Raw genomic sequence first — 18,665 nt, 5'->3', positions numbered from 1 at the left:
GTTAAATAAGTTTGCTTTAGTTTGCACATAGCTGTGGCATTGTGCATGCTTAGTAATGGTGATTGTCATATTCCGCAAGGTTCATCAGGTTACATGCTGCATGGTTAATACTGGTGCCAATAGAAAAAGACTTTGTGCTCTGTAATACATATTTCATGCTGGTTTGAAAGCAACAGCAAAAATAGCAGTGATATTTTCCTTTATCTGTTTTAGAAACATTGCATTACTTAAGTCTAGTATGTCAATAATACTAAATATGTGTATCTACTAATTTTTTTCTACTGTTTGTTACTTAAATCTATGCTAATTGTTACTTAAATCTATTTAAAAGGAAACATTTAAATCACATGAGAATTTAATGTCCCATGAGAAGGTTTAGATGGGAGGTTTACAATGATATTATTAGTATTGTCAACACTGCTAGCTACAGCATAAGGTTCAATCATTAATTGAATGTCACAAGTAAAACTCAACTTCATCAATAAGTTAGAATTTTTTATCAATAGTGGTTAATATGGTGAGATTGTTAGCACAAAATATGGGTGAAAAAACATTTGAATGCAAGATATTCAAGGCAGCACTGCAACAGAGGAAGCCCATTCTGAAAGCAGCATACCTTTAGACAGTTTGCGGTACAACTTGCCTAGAATACAAGAATAAAGGCAAAATCCACTACTGCATCTCAAGCTCTTAAACCACTTCAATTATCCTTTAGTTATTGATATAAAATAATAATCCATTCCCATTATATAGTCATACTGCAAACAAAATCCACAAAATGCAAACAAGATGCAAGAAAAAAAGCATTACAGATCATGTCAATCTCAGAAGAGATGCTTGGAATAAAAGTGTATTGCAGCTGACATGGAGCTGGGATCATATTGTTTTAACAGTGAGAATGTTGGATATACTGTTGGTAGATGATCTTGTATGTTGGAATATGTACTATCAATAACATTGTGTTAGAGACGTAAAATTCTGTTGTACCCTGATTGTGACATTGTGTTAGCTAAGTCACAGTTACAGGTGTGACTGTGTCTCTCACCTGGACCCTCTCCTCTCAGTGCTTTCTCCACCATGACTCCTCTGTCCTCCAGCTCTCTTTGCTTCACCTCCACCTCTTCTAGCTGCCTCTGAATCTCTTGAGCCATGCGGAGACGCTTCAACTCGCGACTGCGCTGCTGCTGGCGGGCAGCTTTCTGGACACGCCTGGCCACCTTGGCACTGAACTCTTCCTCTGTGAGGGGAGCACGGTGCTGTAGGGAGAAAATTAAGACACTTATGATTAACTTTCATCTCATTTAATGTAAGATTTCTTGACAATGAAATTTTCCTGTGTGTGCATATGGTGCACCCTGCTGTTAGCAAAAATAAAATTTGTATGGCAAAGAACCTGGAGAGAAATTATCTCAGCAGTGCATTATTATTTAATTGAAGATAATTCATGACATTTTTTACAGATCTGGAAAGATATTACAACTAAACATCAGTTTTTAGACCACTTACATTAGATCTGCCTGTAGTTTCGTAGTCCATTTCACTATCTGTTTCACTGAAGTCATCCTCTGAAAACAAGGCATGGTAATGATAGAGTACAAAAACCAAACAGCAACCACCATCTGTTCTACATTGCTTTAAAATCATTCCTTAATGAAGCCTTGCTCCAAAATAACAGACTGAAATCACTTAATCAAAGAAGATCATATTTTGCATCCTACTGAACCCCAATGCCCTAAAGCCTTTTTCTTTGAAATAAAACACAGCATTTGATCCTACCGTCTGCTGTGGGTGCCACAACTTTCTCTTCCACAGAGCCTCCACTGGAAAGCAGACCAGCCCTGGTGTACGTCTTGTCTCCATGGACAAACACTTCTTCCTGCAGGGTCATGTCCTTCACTTTGGAGCTCAAAGCCCCTTCCTCGTCCATAACATCCTTCAATTTCTTCCCCTTCTTTTTGTCCTTGCCTTTGGATTTGGTTTTACCTCTAGGGGTTTCAGAGTCTGGTGTTTTTGCTTTGTCTTTGTTCTTTCTGAACCGTAGTTTGGATGATTTGTCTTTCATGGAGACTTCAAGTTCAGAGTCTGGAGTCTGAGGAGTTTGTGGTTCTGAAGAACTTTCTGGAACTTTATACTTGGATTTACGATCCTTGGATTTATCTTTACCTTCACCAGATTTACTAGAAGGCAAAATAAGTGAAAATATAGATTTTCTGTCTTTCTTTTTATCTTTCTTCTCCTCTGTGGAATCAACTTCTCCATTTTCATGTCTCGGGGTTTTAATTTTCTTTTCCTTTTCTTTTTTCTCCTTCTTCTTCTTTTTCTTTGATTTCTTTCCATTTTGTTGAGCAATGTGATCGGCAGAATCCAGCTCTCCTGTGGAGCCGAGACCCCCTGTGGAGCCCAAATCCCCTGCAGACTCTGGCTTTCCACACGAACCATTCTCCCCTGTGTGCTCAGGTTCAGATGAGATTGTCCTTGCTAACCCTGGCTTGTCATCCACAAACCAAGTTGCACCACTGCTGGTTTGAGATTCCTGCAAGAGGCCTCTGTCTGTCTCATCATCTGTGTCCCCTATGGTAATGTCATCAAGTGACACTGGACTAGTGGCAAACACATCATCCTGTTCAAGAGGGGACTGAGTCCTACCCAACTTCTCTTCAATCTTAGTTAGGCCTGGTATACCTCCAGTCTCGGCATGCATTTCCTGTATGGTTGAAATGTCTTTTGTGGGTGACATGCTTTCTGCCCCTGAGCTGTCACTGGAGCGAATTCTGCCACCAGATTTCCGGGGTGTATAACCTTCCCTCAGACCCAGCTCTTCGTTGCTCTTCAACCTGGCACGCAGACGTGCTTGTGCACGAAGCTTTTCTCTTTCTGCTTCACCAGATCGCTTGATTCGTTCCAGGGTACTGGTTCCCAACTGACTGGGTGATTTGATATTGGCTGGAATGGCAGGCAGAACTCGTCTAGTCTTGGGAACTTCAGACTGTGAATCTGCAGGTTTTTTCTTCATTGATGTGTCAGGAGTGTGAAACACGTCTTGTGGTTTTTTATGTTCAGGACTCTGGTCTGCAAAAGGTATTGCAGTTTCATCAATAGGGGTTGGAGTGTTAGGAACGTAACTCATATCCTTAAGTAAAGTGTCTGCCTTAATTTTCTTTCGTCCAACCTCTGCTTCATACGTGGAATTGGAAGGATACTTTTCTTCTTCATCAGAATCAGACTTCAAAAGAGATGAATCAAGTTCCAGTTTAAGCTTTTGTTTCCTCTGATTCATAGGCAAATCCGTCTTTGTTTCAATGTTTTTGGTAAATTCATTGTCAATACGTTTTTGTGTTGGTGATTTGACAGGACTGGAGCTGCCAGACCTTGAACCCGACCTTGAACTTGACCTACCAGATGTCTTCTTGGTATGAGTGGGACTCTTCTCCACATTATTAGGAGTCAAGTACACACTGTCACCAGATGTGTCCATTTTACCCTCATTTTCAACACTTTGGAAACTAGTATTTAAGCTTTCCTCTGCAAGATTTCTTTCTAAAGTACGGCTAAGAGTCAAGTTTTGGGTGTCAACATCCAATAAGCGTTTATTATATTCCACTAAATCTGTATCAAGTGAGCTTGAAGATGAATGAATAGATCCACTGGGAGTAGAGATAGTGAGACTAGAGTCTGATGCTTTATTTTTCTTCACTTTTTTCTGCCTCCTCTCTCTCCCAGTTATGAACACCTCACTAACTGGAGTCACTGGAGATTTCTTTGGAGATGGAGTTTTCTTTGGGGATGGAGTTTTTCCTTTAGATTTATCAGAATTTGGTGTTTTTACAGGTGATTGTTTCTTATTTTCCTTTGCTTTTCTCAGACTGCTGTCATCCCCAACCATGACCTCTTCGGTTTTACCATCAAACAACTTGTTGACATCACTGTCTGTATCACAGTACACACTCAGAGGAGCAAAAGCAGGGGGTGGTGGGGAGGAGGGAGCGTTGAACACTTTGTTTGGGTCAAGCCTCACTGGTTTGGGAGCCTCCATCAGGAATGCTGCTTTGGCCTTCATTTTGGCTGCCAGTGATTTCTTGCCATCATCAACTGGGGATTGCTTAGTGACTGGGGGTACTTCCTCTTCTAAAATGAAATACACACAACCATGGGTCATAACATTGAATTTTACTTAAGAGTGAGGTAAATTTTGCAAGCGATCTTATGTTATTCTAGCTTCAAAATGTGACATATTAAAACTTAGCAGTTACAGTATTGCTTCACAGCTTCTGTTGAACTTTTATGAGCATCTATAACTGCACAAATTCTCTTAATTTTACATAAGTTAATTTTGAAATTTATGTGAAATTCTCTAAGACAACCATTAGGCTACCTTCTTCACTTTCAGATTCTGTCTCTTCTTCCTCACTTTCCTCCTCAGTCTCATCTTCTACTTCCTCATCCCCTTCCTCCTCCTCCTCCTCCTCCTCAGCATCCATCTTTTCCAGCAAATTCTCCATGGAATGCCTCAAATTCCAAGTATCAGCAAGTTTGTATGTCTCATTCATGGATCGCTGTAATTCATCCTCCTCTTCTTCTTCCTCCTCTTCCTCTTCTTTATTTCTATACACTTCATCTTCAAGTTCACTCTCTGACCTAAGGATAGAAAACACATGTTTATCAATCTTCTGTTGCACTGTAGGAATCATTCTATTGTGGCATGTCACAACCTCAAGAAATGGACAGAAATAGCTGCCAATTTCTATTAGCTGCCAATTTCTGAAAATAACTGCAATTTTAACATAATTAAATAATCAAAATGTTTAAATATTGAGATAGGCAAGAATATGGCATAGACTGTTTGAACAGAAATCTAATAGCAAAACTCAAGAATTCAATATGTCACACTTGAACAATTCATTGGCATGAAAAACACTTTCATCATCAAAATATCAACAATCCCTGAAAAGCATTACCATTAAATAAATCAGCCATACATATGAAATATATCATTTTAAATCAGACAAAAAATATAAAACATACAATCACAAAACTGTAAGGCAAAAATTTAAATATGTGCACAAATTGGGATATAAATGAATGTTTTTGATTTATGAAAACAAAATCAACGAATAGCACAACAGATGTGCCAAAGAAATAAACTAAACTGAGGAAAAATATCCTACTACATATCCTGTGTAGTGGTCTTCTGCGAATTCCTTGTTATCACTGCTCTGTCCTGGAATATCCACATATATAAAGTAAGATATCAGAAAAAACTCAATTTCTAAACTACATGCATCTGCCAGCAAACTATCAATTTGTATTAGGAACAAATACTGCTGGTCTTACAAACTTAATGCACACTTCTATGTGAAAAAGTCAAAACACTTCAAGAACAAATCTACAAGCCCTCAACCAGCGAATCTGCCATGAAATAACCCATCAAAAGTTCTAACCACAGAAACATGCTTTGAACAGGTTCAATAATAAAGTGTTTTTCTTTATGTACACTGCAACTGTGAACCCATCCTACTGCTGACATGCTCTGAGTGACAGCACTGGATAACTTTTATCATTTTTTCTTAAAATCCATGCATTTGATAACTGTAGTAAAAAGGAAGTGCGACAGGTGTACACAGGTGACTGTGTTAGATGTACCTCTAGATTGTGTTGGGTGTGACTAGTAATTGTTTGTATGACACAGCTCACACTTTACATACCCCAGCCCAAGGAAGTCGAGGACTGCGTTATCTGACATAGATTCGCTACTATGAAGACTAGATAGACTCAGTCTACAACAAAGAAAGCAAAGAAATGGAAGCTAACATAATACAGAACAGGACGCAGAAAGTACTGATAAAGAGAAGCACAGCAAGGAAAAGAAGCTTATATTATCTGAAATTACCTTGAGAAAAATTCAAAACATTGCTATTTGACAACAATTGTTTTCTTATACTTTCTACATTTTTAACATTTTAAATTCTGAACCTATTGCATGCTATTTATTCACAACATCACTCACTGGTCTGAGTCAGAGCCACATATTTCCTGAATCAAAGCCTGTTCATCCTCTCCTTCCACCTCCACCTTATCTATCAACAAACAGTCCAGCAATAAATCAGTATTCTTATCTCTATCAACAGCTGAGTCAATCATGTTCTTTTTTTCGTCACAAACTTTAGGTTCAATCTCCAGATGCTGTTCATCTTGTTCATGAACTTCTCCCTGTGACACTTCATCCTGGCCATGAAGAAACTTATCTCCTTCAAAAGCAACATCTGCAGATTCAGCAGATTCTAAGGTTGGGGAAAGAGTTGAAGGCAATGTGGCATCCCCACAGACTGTTTCTTCTGTTCCCTGCTGTTCATGTGTCAGAGACATTGAGTCAACTTTTAGTTCAAGTGGAATAGCTGTTTCTCCTCCATTCGAACAGTTCAGGCAAGGTATTTCTGTGCAGACATGAACTTCTTCACCACATTTTCCTAATTCCTCTGTGATCTGTTCTGACGAGGGACTAAAATCCTCTGAAGTGTTCACCTCAACAGTTTTTTCTGAACTGGTAATAGATGTTTCAATCCCATCTAATGGTGTATCTGGCATACCTTTACAAGGAACTGCTTCTTCCTCAGCTTTAATAGGCTCCTTTGGCTGTAGATCAGGCAGGAAGTTTTTGGGATCAAAGCTGACCCCCTCAGAGGGAGAGAAAAAGAAGGCTCTCCTGGCATTAGCCATTGCTGCACTGGTTGGAGAAACTACCTGAGAGGTTTGGGGTGGTGGAGTGGTTGACCACAATGAAGTTGGGGGTTGTCCAGGTCTCCTGACTGACCGGTCAAGTCCAGGTGTATAATACAGACTGTCAAGGTACTGACCACTGGTGGACACATTGTCCTCAACATCCCTGACACATTGAGCAAAAACCAAATTATTTCTTCATTTACAGAAGTACAAAGTAAGACTTCAACTTACTTATAAAATGAAGTTCATTTGGTCCCAGAAAATAAAATAGATGCATTGGTAAGGAAAGGAGGCAAAAGGTTACTGTATAATTCTTAACATTCTTACTAATAGAGAATGCATATTTAAAAACTTCTAAACAGGAAAAATGATGCCATTTAAAAAGGAATATGCTACATACTATTTTTTGCATTTAATTTACCAGAATTCTAAAGGCATTCCTCAAAGAAACCTAACACAATGTAAAAAAAAAATGGTCATTCATGCATAGAAAACAACGCCACTCATTGGCCATGCTAAGTCAAATAAGAGAGAGATTTGCTATGGGCTATCAAAGCTTCAAATACTGCACAAAAAATGCCACGTACAATTACATCTGCTCACTATGAAACTTTCAGTTTGGAAATGAGATGCTGAACTAAAGCAGTGCTTCATGTAGGGCAAACCTATCTTTCAATAGATGCAAAAGCGACACATACCTCCGCAATGGAAATTCATCAAGGAAATATGCATCAGAATAAGTCTTCTCATTATGATGTGAATACTACTACAGAATATGAACAAAGGAAAGTTACTCTCTGTCTTAGAAAATGTAAACCAATACCACAAGTCCATGGATTTTTAATCAACAACAGAATACAATGCAGATATCTAAAATGCTAAATAAAATGTGTGTCGTGACACTGGTTGTTAACTTGTACTTGACAAAACTAGATAAGTGCTATTTTCAATGTTCTGCATGCTGCTTACTTTAAATAACTTAAAGCCCAAATCCAGGAAACCCATCAGTCTTTAACTGGATTCATAAATTCAATGGAGAACTTAGTAGATAATTTGTTAGTAGAAATTCTAGGAGAAATAAACACTGCATCTTCTCCACAAAAACTGATAATGCTTCTACCCCATACCTATAGACAACCTACAAGATGCACAAATACCTCACTTAAAAATTGTATGATGTTTAGATGTTAGCAGTCAATATTCAACGGGGAACTAAGGCATCACCACACTTCATTCCCATACCCACCCATAATATGAAGACCAGAGTTCGTCCTCGGTCAAAGATTCTAAGTTATCCCTGGAGAGCCTAAAACACAGTAGCATAAACTGATGTACTAATTCTCTCAACCACAAGATATTCTGATTCAGCAAGATGACTTCCTAAATTTTTATGTTTGATTGACTGTTGCACATTTTGTACAGACAATTTCAAAATCTGTTCAATTCTTCAATGTCGATATATATTATTGAAAACACTGAGAACTGGGTTGTAGCTATTAAGACCCCTCTTTTTATTGCAGAGTGTGCACAGAAGTGAGAGAACAAGGTTCACTTACGTAAAACTAGAGAGGTCACTCTCATGATCTTCTTCATCATCCCTGCGAGGTCTAACTTTAAACTCGTGCATGAGAACAGTGGCGGGGAAGGCACTGGGACGTAAAAGAGACTCCACCTTCCTGGCTAAGTAATCTATCCATTCATGACCCGAACTCGTCACATCATTAAGGAGGAACACGGCCTCTTCTCGCTCTTTATTGAGCTCGGGAGGAGATGGTGATTCAGAATCATGTTTTGGAATAGTTATTTCGACTGGATATGTGAATTTCTTTTGCTCTACAGCTAAATCTGATTTATCAGATGACACTGCAACAACCTCATCAATACTCTGATTTCCCTGATCTATGACATCAATATTCTCAGAAACCTGACTAACTAAAGCAGATTTCTGTAATTCTGGGATATTGTCAGTAGTTTGACACTGGGAGTTATCATTTGGTACTATAACTGGATATGGGGAGACATTTTGTTTTATATCTGCTGTCAGTTCCACATCACTCTGCACTGCAGCAGTTCGATCTGTAGTTTCAGGTACTTCATTTGTTTCTCTAATATTCTCAGTTATGTGATTCTGGGAGTCTTTTTTGGGAATTACGCATTTTATTGGATATATGAATGCATTTTGATTGACAACTGACTCTAATTCATTACTGAAAGAAATTGGGGTGAGCACATTATTCCCAGTATCTTTATCTATCTCATGATCATCAAGAGTCTCCTTCATTTCTGAGTGCAATTCAGCACTGGGACAGTCCTCGATCTCAGCATCTGAGCTTATATGCAATTCTGTGCCAGAACTTGCACACGACTCCAAGCTTGAAGAAGGATCCAACCCTAAACAAGGCCCGGGATACACTGCAACATCAGAATTATCAAGAATTTCCATATCAGAGAGAACTTCTGTCCCTAAATCAGGTTTGACCACTAAGTGTGAGTTTGTATTAGAGTGCATCTCTATCTCTACACCAGATCTGTCTGCTAACTCTGCATTAGAATTCACCACTATTTCTTTGACAGATGTGCCAGTTAAGTCTGGATTAAAAGCAGTTTCACAGTTAGCATCAATTCCTAATTCTGCATTAGGATCTAGTTTCGCCTCAGCATCGGAACCACAAGTGTTTAAGGCCTCTGCACACCCGGTGCTACCATCAGAGGCATTGCTATCAACATCGACATGTTCCAACATAAAGTCAGTCATGGACAAGACCATCTCCTCAGCGTAGGTCAGACCCAACTCCTCATTCTCACTGCTACTTAATAAGGAAAGGGGGGGGGGGGGGTTAAAGGAAGGGAAAAGAAAAAGAGAAGATTACATTAAAGTTAATTAAAAATAAAGATTTACTTAATTTTAGATTATATACTACCTACAAATTGTTTAAAGAGAAAAAAATATCATACTTACTGTGAGTTACTTTTTAAATTAACCTGTCAAGCAAGATATTTGCATAAAAAGCTTTTAAAGCTAATAAGTAAGCTTAGGGACAATAAAAATGTATATATTATATATAGTAGTTGAGTATTTTGTATAACAGTTTTGGATCATGAGAAGCTTACAATCTCATTTGGTCTTATTTACAACATAAATGACTATAGTAACCTTTCAAAAACTATAACTAGTGATACTTTCTTACAGTGCAACAAAGCAACAGTATTGGAAATCCATGCATTCAATGTCTCATTATGAACATTCATGTTCCAACAAGCAAAGAGGTTGGTACTTTTTAATGCCTCATCTGATATTAAAATCGCAATTGCCCAATCAAGGTCTTTCACTGTGCTGAAAGAATCTATAATCACCTTGAACAAAATCTGGTTCATATGGCAGAACCGGTTTTGGACTGAAAGGGCATAGCCAGCATAAGAAGAAAGCAACAATTTCAACCTTCAGAAGATTACATGCTGAGATTTGGAGCTGAAAATTGAAAAGCACAATTCACGGCAGGCCAGCAGGGGCAAGCTTTGTCGTGATTGTTTTAGGTGTGAGTGTATGCTTGTTGTGGCATTGTGTTGGGTGTGACAGCATGTACATACCCTAAGAATTCCCAGAGTTCATCCTCTGAGAGGTGCTCACCAGTGTGAATACTAGACAGCTCAGAGACGGTACTACACATGCAAGAAGAAACAGTGGGTTAAATACGAAAAGACCTGTTAGTCTAATAAAAGTAAAGAACTATAAAGAGAAACAATCAAGTGGTATGAAAGAGTTAAAGAAAAGAAATTGAACTGTAAGTCCCCAAAAAATGGATTATTAAAGAGTATTTTTTTTCTATTAAAAGTATCCACTAAAACAGCTTTTCATTGCTATCAATATTGTCTACAGGTTAAGGTATCCCTACAAATACAGTTTCCATCAAAGCACCCCACTAACAAAGTATTGGGCAGGCTCTGGTAATGCACCCAATTACTCCTACATCATGCTGAGGTGTGTGAGGAGTCAGAGAGGGTGGTGCTGTCACTTACTCCTCATCCTCAGAGCTGACAACCTCTTTCAGCTCCTCATCCTCATCCTCAGACAGCTCCCCTTCTTCATCTATGTCATCCATGCTTTCAGTGCGACTTAGCATGGCACCTAAATTGTATGATGTCTGCTCCTCCTCTCCTTCTTCTACATCAGTCTCTCCCATACTGTATTCATATTCTATACGCTCTGGTATAATAGTTGTAGTCACAGGGGTCCACCTGTAACTGTCCTCTATACTGAATACATAAAGTGGGTATACAGTTACAGAAAATTTCTACACTTTTCTATTCTAGTATTTGGGAAAATGTGTAATTCTTCTCTTAAAACTGAAGATAGAAATCCAGAATATAATAACCACTCAGTTATTGCATGTTTTTCCAAAGTCAAGTTCATGTAACAGCTGCTTAAAATGATTTTTCTTTTTCAAAACATATCTATTAAGTTATGTGAATACGTTGACTGAATATGCACTATGTGAATCATTTGTGGCAATCGTACCAAAAATATGTGGAATGCATATGGATCATGCTGTTACTACACCAATCATAATGTCACACGCGACTAAATCTTTGAGTATTATATCACATACAAATCAATGTGAGGTAGCATATATAGATATGTGATGGGCTAATTAATGCATCTGCCCATCACTTTGTCTAAGAAAATGTTCCTGAAAAACTATGGCAAGCTCTGTTAAAATTAAGTTACTGAAAACTTCATCGCAATCATTTGGTAGCTGAAATTGTTAAACAAAATGACCTTAATATAAAATTTGGTACCAGATATGGTTCACCTGAAAGATGCAGATTTGTGTTAAAATTAGTATTATAATATGCAAACAATTATGTATGTCAACACAAAAAGTATAAATAAACAAGGCAGCAAAGCTGTCAAATGTACAGACAAAAAGCAGACAATAACAATGCACAAAATAGGCTACTGTCAATTCTGATGCAAAAGTACATTATGCTTAACTGCAAATTCAACATCAAATTTTAATTATGCTCAACAGGTAATACCAATGTAAGTGAAATGTGTAACAAGCGTAAGGCTTCAGGCCCATGGAAGTTTAAGTTCACACTTTGAAAATGCCAGAATGAGAAAAATGAAAATTTCACATAAAACTGCTTAAATTCAATAATAAATGATAACCCATTTGAGCTGGCTTTCTTATTTGAACTGCATGCCAATCCTACAAATCATACTTGTAAGTTGAAAATAATAATAAGTAATACAGTCTCTTTTCATAATGTTTGTAGTAGCAGTGCAAAAAGATTTTTGTCAATTTTGATGTAACATTACATAATAAATTACAGAATAATTATCACCAATTTTTGATTATTGACTATAAATAGCATGGGCATGTAGAAAATTTGATTACCATTTGGCTTTATGGCCATGGGAGCTTCGAGTCCCACAATAAATATGCCAACATGATAAAAGTGAATATTTTACTAAAATGTATAACTTCCAGAAAAAGAAGCCAATTAGACTGCTTTTCCAACTCAGGCTGCATTTTAGTCTTTAGTTTCTTTTTTGAAAGTTTGACAATCATAAGTAACATGGTTTTCCCATAATGGTCATCATGGCAGCAGCACCCAAAATTGTGTTTTCTTCTATTTTAATGCAATATTACATAATGCTTAACAGCAGAATGACCCTCAGTTTTTAATATTAAAGATCTGTATCATGGATTTTCAGAAAATGTGATTAGCATGGGTCTTCAAGCTCGTGGAGGTTCTTAAGTCACACCTTGAAAATGCCAATAGATAAAAATTAAATTTTCACAAAAAAAAAAAAAAAAAAAAAAAAAAAAAAAAACAGTTTAACTGCCAGAAAAATTTACCAAACAGACTGCATTGGCCACTGAAGCTTTATTCATGTCCCATGTTTCTATCCTGTAAGTTTGAGAACAGTAATGACAGGTTTTCCTTAAATGGTCATCATGGGAGCAGTGCCAAAAATAGGGGTTTCTTCAAATTTTGATGCAATATTACATAATGTTTAACAGGATAATAACCATCAATTTTTAATAATAAAATATTAGTATCATGGATATTCAGAAAATGTGCCTAGCAAAGGTCTTCAGACCCAAGGAACTTCAAAGTCATACCTTCAAAATGCCAAAATGTAGACAAGACAGCACTGTCCTGAAATGTTTTTTTTTCATTTTTAACAATTTTTTAACATATAACAAAATTAACAATTTACTGCCATTTTTATATGATCAACTTAGAAAATTGATGAGATGGGAAAAATATCAATAGAACAGTGTTTAATGTCCAATTTCCTCCATTCTGAGTTTCTGAACATAGTGAATGAATGAATCTGACAAACTGCAATGATATGAGTTTTTTTTTTCCATTTTTGAAACTCTATTTTACAATACATGATGACAAGTTTACCATCATTTTTACATAATCAACTAACAATGTTGTAAAGATGCAGGAAATGTCAAACAAACACTTTTACGAATCTTATTAGTTAAATAATGAGACTGTTAACATGCCTAAGAATTGAATATGAGGAAATGTGAAAAAACAGCATAACTTATAAAATAATGGCCCGATTATGCTGATTTTCGAACTTGACCTGCATTTTAGTAAGACTGATTACTCCTGTGAGTTTCATGACAACAGGTCTATCGGTTTTCCTTGAAATGTGTTAACAGTGTTGCATATATGCTGAAAAGTGAAAAAACAGCATAACTACTAAAATAGTGGCCCGATCATGCCGATTTTCGAACTTGATCTGTGTTTAAGTAAGATTGATTATTCCTGTGAGTTTCATGACAACAGGCCTATCGGTTTTCCTTGAAATGTGTTAACAGTGTTGCATATATGCTAAAAAGTGAAAAAACAGCATAAATTCTTCAATAATGGCCCGATCATGCTGATTTTCGAACTTGACCTGCGTTTTATGAATATTAGTCAGCTCTGTTAATATAAAAGCAAAAAGTAAAACTGTCTTCCACTTATGGTGTTAACGCTGAAAGTGCACGGCGACGGCGACATGATCGGCGACGGCGACGGCGACGACAGACGCAGGTGATGGCAATATGTACAGACACATCTGTGTCTGTACATAAAAAACAACACAGGAGTAAAATATTGCTTCAGTATTAAGCAAGCAGCTGGATCACAACATTTCAGCTGTTTTTTGCTGAAAGATGGGCAAAAGTAAGCTTTTGGAATTATACATTTTTCAACAGATCACATTACTTAAATGGTAGATAAAAATTTAGAGGAAAAGCAATGATAAATGGGTGCAAAAGGCAGGGCAAGGGTGCTAATCAGAGTCAATGAGAAATTGCCACAGTGACAGTGACAGTGTGATCATCTGGGAAAAAAAAACACTAAAACATTTTTACAGTGATCAACAGTAAAAATGAAAAGTGACAACTGATCACGGAATAAAAGCATGCAAGGGAGGAAAATCTAGATACAATCAAACACATTATCAGAATCGATTATAAACCATGCTGATTACAAATGATCAAAATAATCAATGGATTTAAGTCCATGCTGGCTGCTACAGAACCAAAACCAAAGGAGGATGCATTGTAGCACACATGGACAGGAAAGCAACACTGCTTCCTTGACAACAGCAAGTGGCGCCACCTAAGCTTATTACCCACCCCAAAAAGGCGTTGATTTCATCCTGTGACATGTAGTCACTTTCATGCTCACTGGAAAGTTCATCACTGAAAACAGGAAATATTAACTTCATCATTTTATCCAGAACGAAAGAACTGCAAAAGAAATCTTGGTCAAGATTGTGCTTTTAAGGGAAGAGTTGGTTTACTTTTACTTGAATATTTTCAAAGTGACTCATTACTGTAACTTAAAATTTATGAAACCAGCTGAAAGTTTAAATATCATGAAATATTCTGCAAAACAGATGTCATCCAGTCAATGTGCTCTTCACATTAGTTGAACCCTGAGTGGAACTGTAGGCTGCTATGACTGGAACTAACTTGTAAGCTTCTTTCATACTGGAAACAAAGACACTGAAAATGTTGGCTATTTATACACCCATACACTGCATCAACTTTGAACTTTGATCAGAAATAAGTGTACAGACTATTCCATTTTAAATCAAGTCCATCATATTATGTCACAGAAACTTACTCTTCACTCTCTGACTCATCCCCCTCTTCTAACAGACACTCTGCACTAAGTGATGCTCTGAGGTTGTGTTCCGTCTGCCTTTCTTCATCTTCCTCCAGGTTATCAATGCTGTACTCAAACTCTATCCTCTCTGGTGTCTCGGTGTTCTTCACTGCATCAGGGTCTAAACCTAAAATATACATAGCACGTATACATTAGTATCTTTAAGTACATAGTATGTAAGTATATCATGTTGAGTTACAATTTAGTTTATACTTAGTTTATCCTCTCTAAATAATGTGCATACAACATATTTGGATCTCCTTAGCTAAACACTAATATATATATGTATATCTCCTTCTTCTAAAAAGAATCAGTTTTGAATAACAGACAACGCTTACCTTTTATTGACATTTTCTTTTCCATCTTTGGCAGCTCTTCCTCCTTCACAAGAAAATAAAATCACATTTAAACTAATCATAATATTATTGTCAATGTCTATATAGCCCATTATTAAACATAGTTTTAAACTGATGTTTTATGTTCAATTAGAGTAGACACCTAAAGCACGAGACTGAAAACATTTGGCATTCATACACAGAGTATAAATCTGTGATGTTCAAACAATTACACATTTCATGCTTATCACATAACAGTACCAACTGCAAAAAGTATGTCAATATTGGACAAAATGATTACCTCTGTAAAACTTCTCTTCCTTCTCTCTCTCTTCTTCATTCCTAAATGCTGGTAACAGTAAAACTTGGCTGAAAGCAAAAGAAAATACATCATGAAGTCAGACAGCCAAAATGCATTCAACAAAGCAATACCTTCCATACTGTAACAAATTGTACTGACATACACTTTAATTTTTAATATTTAAAATATAGTTTTTTATAACTTTAACTTTAATATACATGCACATGTGCACACTTACATTCTCCTTTAGGGGTTTTCTCAAAAGCATAGTTTCCTATTCGAAGACTAAAGCCACAGTAGGCACACTTGAGACAGCCCCTGTGGAAGAAGATGCCCTCTGCACTTTGCCGCTCCATCAGGTACACCCGCTTCTGGCAGAAGTAGCAGAAATCGCTGGTTGTATTGTTATGGTTGATTGGAAGCCCAGAAACCTGCAAACAAGTCACACCTCCAGCATTATATTATTCCATTTTATTAATTATCTTATAATTACATTAACATTGTACAAAATCACTATTTCTGTGGTGTATGTGAGTTAAATGGGGCTGCATTTCATTACAATATACTAATTGAAACAAGTTGATTTTTTCTCAAACCTTGTTACTCTAACAAAAAATTTACACTACTTTTAAATTATCTCCCTATCTTAATTTGAATTTCAACAAAATGGTTTATTCAAATGGTTCATACCTGTTTCTTATATTCTGGTCTACCTGGCATCTCATTGGCTGCTTGGACATTTTTAAATAACTTGTCTGCCAGGGCACTGACTTTATTATTGCCCTTCACGCCCACATCCAGGTTGGCCAGATTTCCTTTTGCAAGGTGCTTAGAGGCGTCATGTAGTTGTTTATCCACATTGTCAAACTTGTTGAATTTTTTCAGTGCAACTTCTCCATCCTGGAATAATACATTATTATTATTATTGTTTTATAGTGCTGACAGTGTAATCCGTGAAACAACTCCTGGGCACAGCAATCTTGTGCCAAGTCACAACAAAAATTTTGACTTTTGTTTTTTAAAATAATGCCAATTTTTACAATGTCTCACTGTTGTAAGAGTTTAGACTAAGTATGGACTGGTTGCAAACACATTAAGTTTAGCTACAACGACAACCAGTAATATATTATTAACAATTCTTCACTACATGGTGTCAAGTGTAGACTTACTGTAGTGTCTTTAGTATCTCTGGACCTTTTCTTGCTCTGACCAAAGGTTAGAGATTCTTCTCCAGTTTCTTTGTTTTCCTTTTCTTCTTTCCTTTCCTGTTAAAAATATACATATTTATGAGAAGACAAGTTAACACAAACAGCAGGATGAAGTTATCATTTCCCTATCTCTCCACAAAAATATCTTACTTTCCTTGTAATTTGTATGATTTCTTTTCCTAATGGGATAATCCTACTCTAAAAATGTTATGTTTAGTGCATTTCCAGCTTTCAAATCTAAAAATAATAATTTTCCAATATCATGTTTCAGTTGTACTTCTACTGTCACAGTACTGATTATGTAGCAGTGTCACTTACATGTTTTTTCCTGGAAAGTTTCTGTCCAAGTCTTGAGAAGAAAGACATCCTCTGAGTGGGAGATTTGATCCTTGGTGGAGGAGCGGACTCTTGAGTGGTGGTGAACGGACTGGGTTTGCTTTTTTCTGGGCCAGGTGCTGAGATGATGAGAATAAAATATACATCAGACATTGATCTAGAACATCTCACTTATATTCAAAAATTGTTCAGAGTTGATAAATTCATACTCGGTCAGTATTGATACAACTGGACATGTCTCTTATACTTACATTTGACAGACTTTTCTTTCTTGAAGAGCCCATGGAATTGAGATATGTAAGAGACCATGCTGAGTTTGTCAGGAATGTCACAGCTGGCCATGTCCTGTCCAGTCATAACAGGGAGGATACCCAGCTCCTTCTCTGCTATATCAAATGCCTGTAAGATAGGCAGAACACTCCACTTTTACATCACACAATAACTATATAAGAACAAAATAACAGTATCAAACTGGAAATAAGACAGTTGGATCAATTTATAGAGTAAAAACTTGGTTAATAATTTCACATTAAACATCTGCCATATTATTACTAAATGTTCATTTAAAAATTGGACAATCATGAAATCTAGTTTTGAATCTAGAAATTAAGATATAAAAACATAACAAAAAACCCTTACCAACTGGTTATTTTCAGCAGCATTTTCTGGATTCAAAGAGTAAACATCGCTGTAAAGAAAAGATTTTTGTTGCATCACATCAAAGTGTCATACAATGTACAAAACGCACTTAACAGAAACTCGTCTGATGATGAATTCACTTTACAAAAAAATTAATGAGAACTGGACAAGTGCTGGCAACATTAGCAAAGCCAAAATTTATATTGGAGTCAATGGCAAAACTGAAATCCTCATGACGTGCTTTATTTAACACAAATCTATTATAAAGACTTACACTATGGCCAGGACGAAGAACCAATGACCCAGACATGTCTCACACATACATGACTTGAATAACTGTGAGATATACCAAATCTGGGTCTTTGGTTCTCATCATCCAACATAGTATAAGCCAGACGCTCCAAATATCAGCAAGGTGTATGTCATCCACAGCTACTTGTGCCTGCTCTCTCTCTCTCACACACACGCATGCACACACGCACATAACTTACATCAACTGTGGCCTGTAGTGGTGTATTAGTATACACAGGGCCATGCCATTCTTCCATGAGGTGGTCAGATCAGTGACCTGGACCAACTCTTTATAGTGCTCCAGCTTCTTCTGGCACCACTTCAACAAACGCTCACTATCTATCACAAAATCTGAAACAGTCATGGCATCCATGAAATAAGTTTAATCATTGACTTGGAGCTTTCGTCGAAATCAGGCATGTGATCAAGGCACTCTGATGAAGGGTCAAAACATTGTGCATGTAGAAAACATATTCTGGCTCTTTAGAAACAACTTACTTTTTAACAATCATCATATACTTTTGACAGTATGCCACCCACAAGATAAATCTGTAATTGTTCTTCAAAAAAAAATTCAAAAAAGCATTTTAACAAACCCCGGCTTGTCACAAAATCTAAAACAATCATTATTATTTGGCTGTAAGATAT

General features: G+C 36.8%; 1 protein-coding gene across 13 annotated transcripts in view; it reads right to left on the bottom strand.

Moving 5' to 3' along the window:
- Nucleotides 1-18,665, bottom strand: part of LOC106178150 (F-actin-monooxygenase MICAL3) — a 33,889-nt gene that overhangs the window by 2,703 nt on the left and 12,521 nt on the right. For 2 of the 13 annotated variants that reach the window (XM_087000105.1, XM_087000106.1), the window contains exons 10-27: nt 18,218-18,368; nt 17,727-17,775; nt 17,339-17,486; nt 17,070-17,206; nt 16,713-16,808; nt 16,234-16,443; nt 15,782-15,974; nt 15,544-15,611; nt 15,246-15,288; nt 14,866-15,034; nt 14,373-14,438; nt 10,735-10,971; nt 10,306-10,377; nt 4,373-4,635; nt 1,777-4,125; nt 1,507-1,565; nt 1,046-1,256; nt 617-643 (exon numbers count right to left, since the gene is read on the bottom strand). In XM_087000105.1, the coding sequence (XP_086856231.1) occupies nt 617-643; nt 1,046-1,256; nt 1,507-1,565; nt 1,777-4,125; nt 4,373-4,635; nt 10,306-10,377; nt 10,735-10,971; nt 14,373-14,438; nt 14,866-15,034; nt 15,246-15,288; nt 15,544-15,611; nt 15,782-15,974; nt 16,234-16,443; nt 16,713-16,808; nt 17,070-17,206; nt 17,339-17,486; nt 17,727-17,775; nt 18,218-18,368 (4,548 nt within the window). Of the gene's footprint in view, nt 1-616; nt 644-1,045; nt 1,257-1,506; nt 1,566-1,776; nt 4,126-4,372; nt 4,636-5,147; nt 5,219-5,702; nt 5,775-6,004; nt 6,881-7,963; nt 8,024-8,273; nt 9,528-10,305; nt 10,378-10,734; nt 10,972-14,372; nt 14,439-14,865; nt 15,035-15,245; nt 15,289-15,543; nt 15,612-15,781; nt 15,975-16,233; nt 16,444-16,712; nt 16,809-17,069; nt 17,207-17,338; nt 17,487-17,726; nt 17,776-18,217; nt 18,369-18,665 lie in introns of those variants that run through there. The other 11 variants (XM_087000112.1, XM_087000113.1, XR_015331830.1 and 8 more) reach the window with 11 other exon arrangements.

Source organism: Lingula anatina, chromosome 1 (assembly GCF_051362555.1).
Source record: "Lingula anatina isolate TDL-2025a chromosome 1, LinAna3.0, whole genome shotgun sequence".
NCBI lineage: Eukaryota > Metazoa > Brachiopoda > Lingulata > Lingulida > Lingulidae > Lingula > Lingula anatina.
Note: the sequence above shows the minus strand (reverse complement) of the source record. Positions and strands in the feature narration are given on the sequence as shown.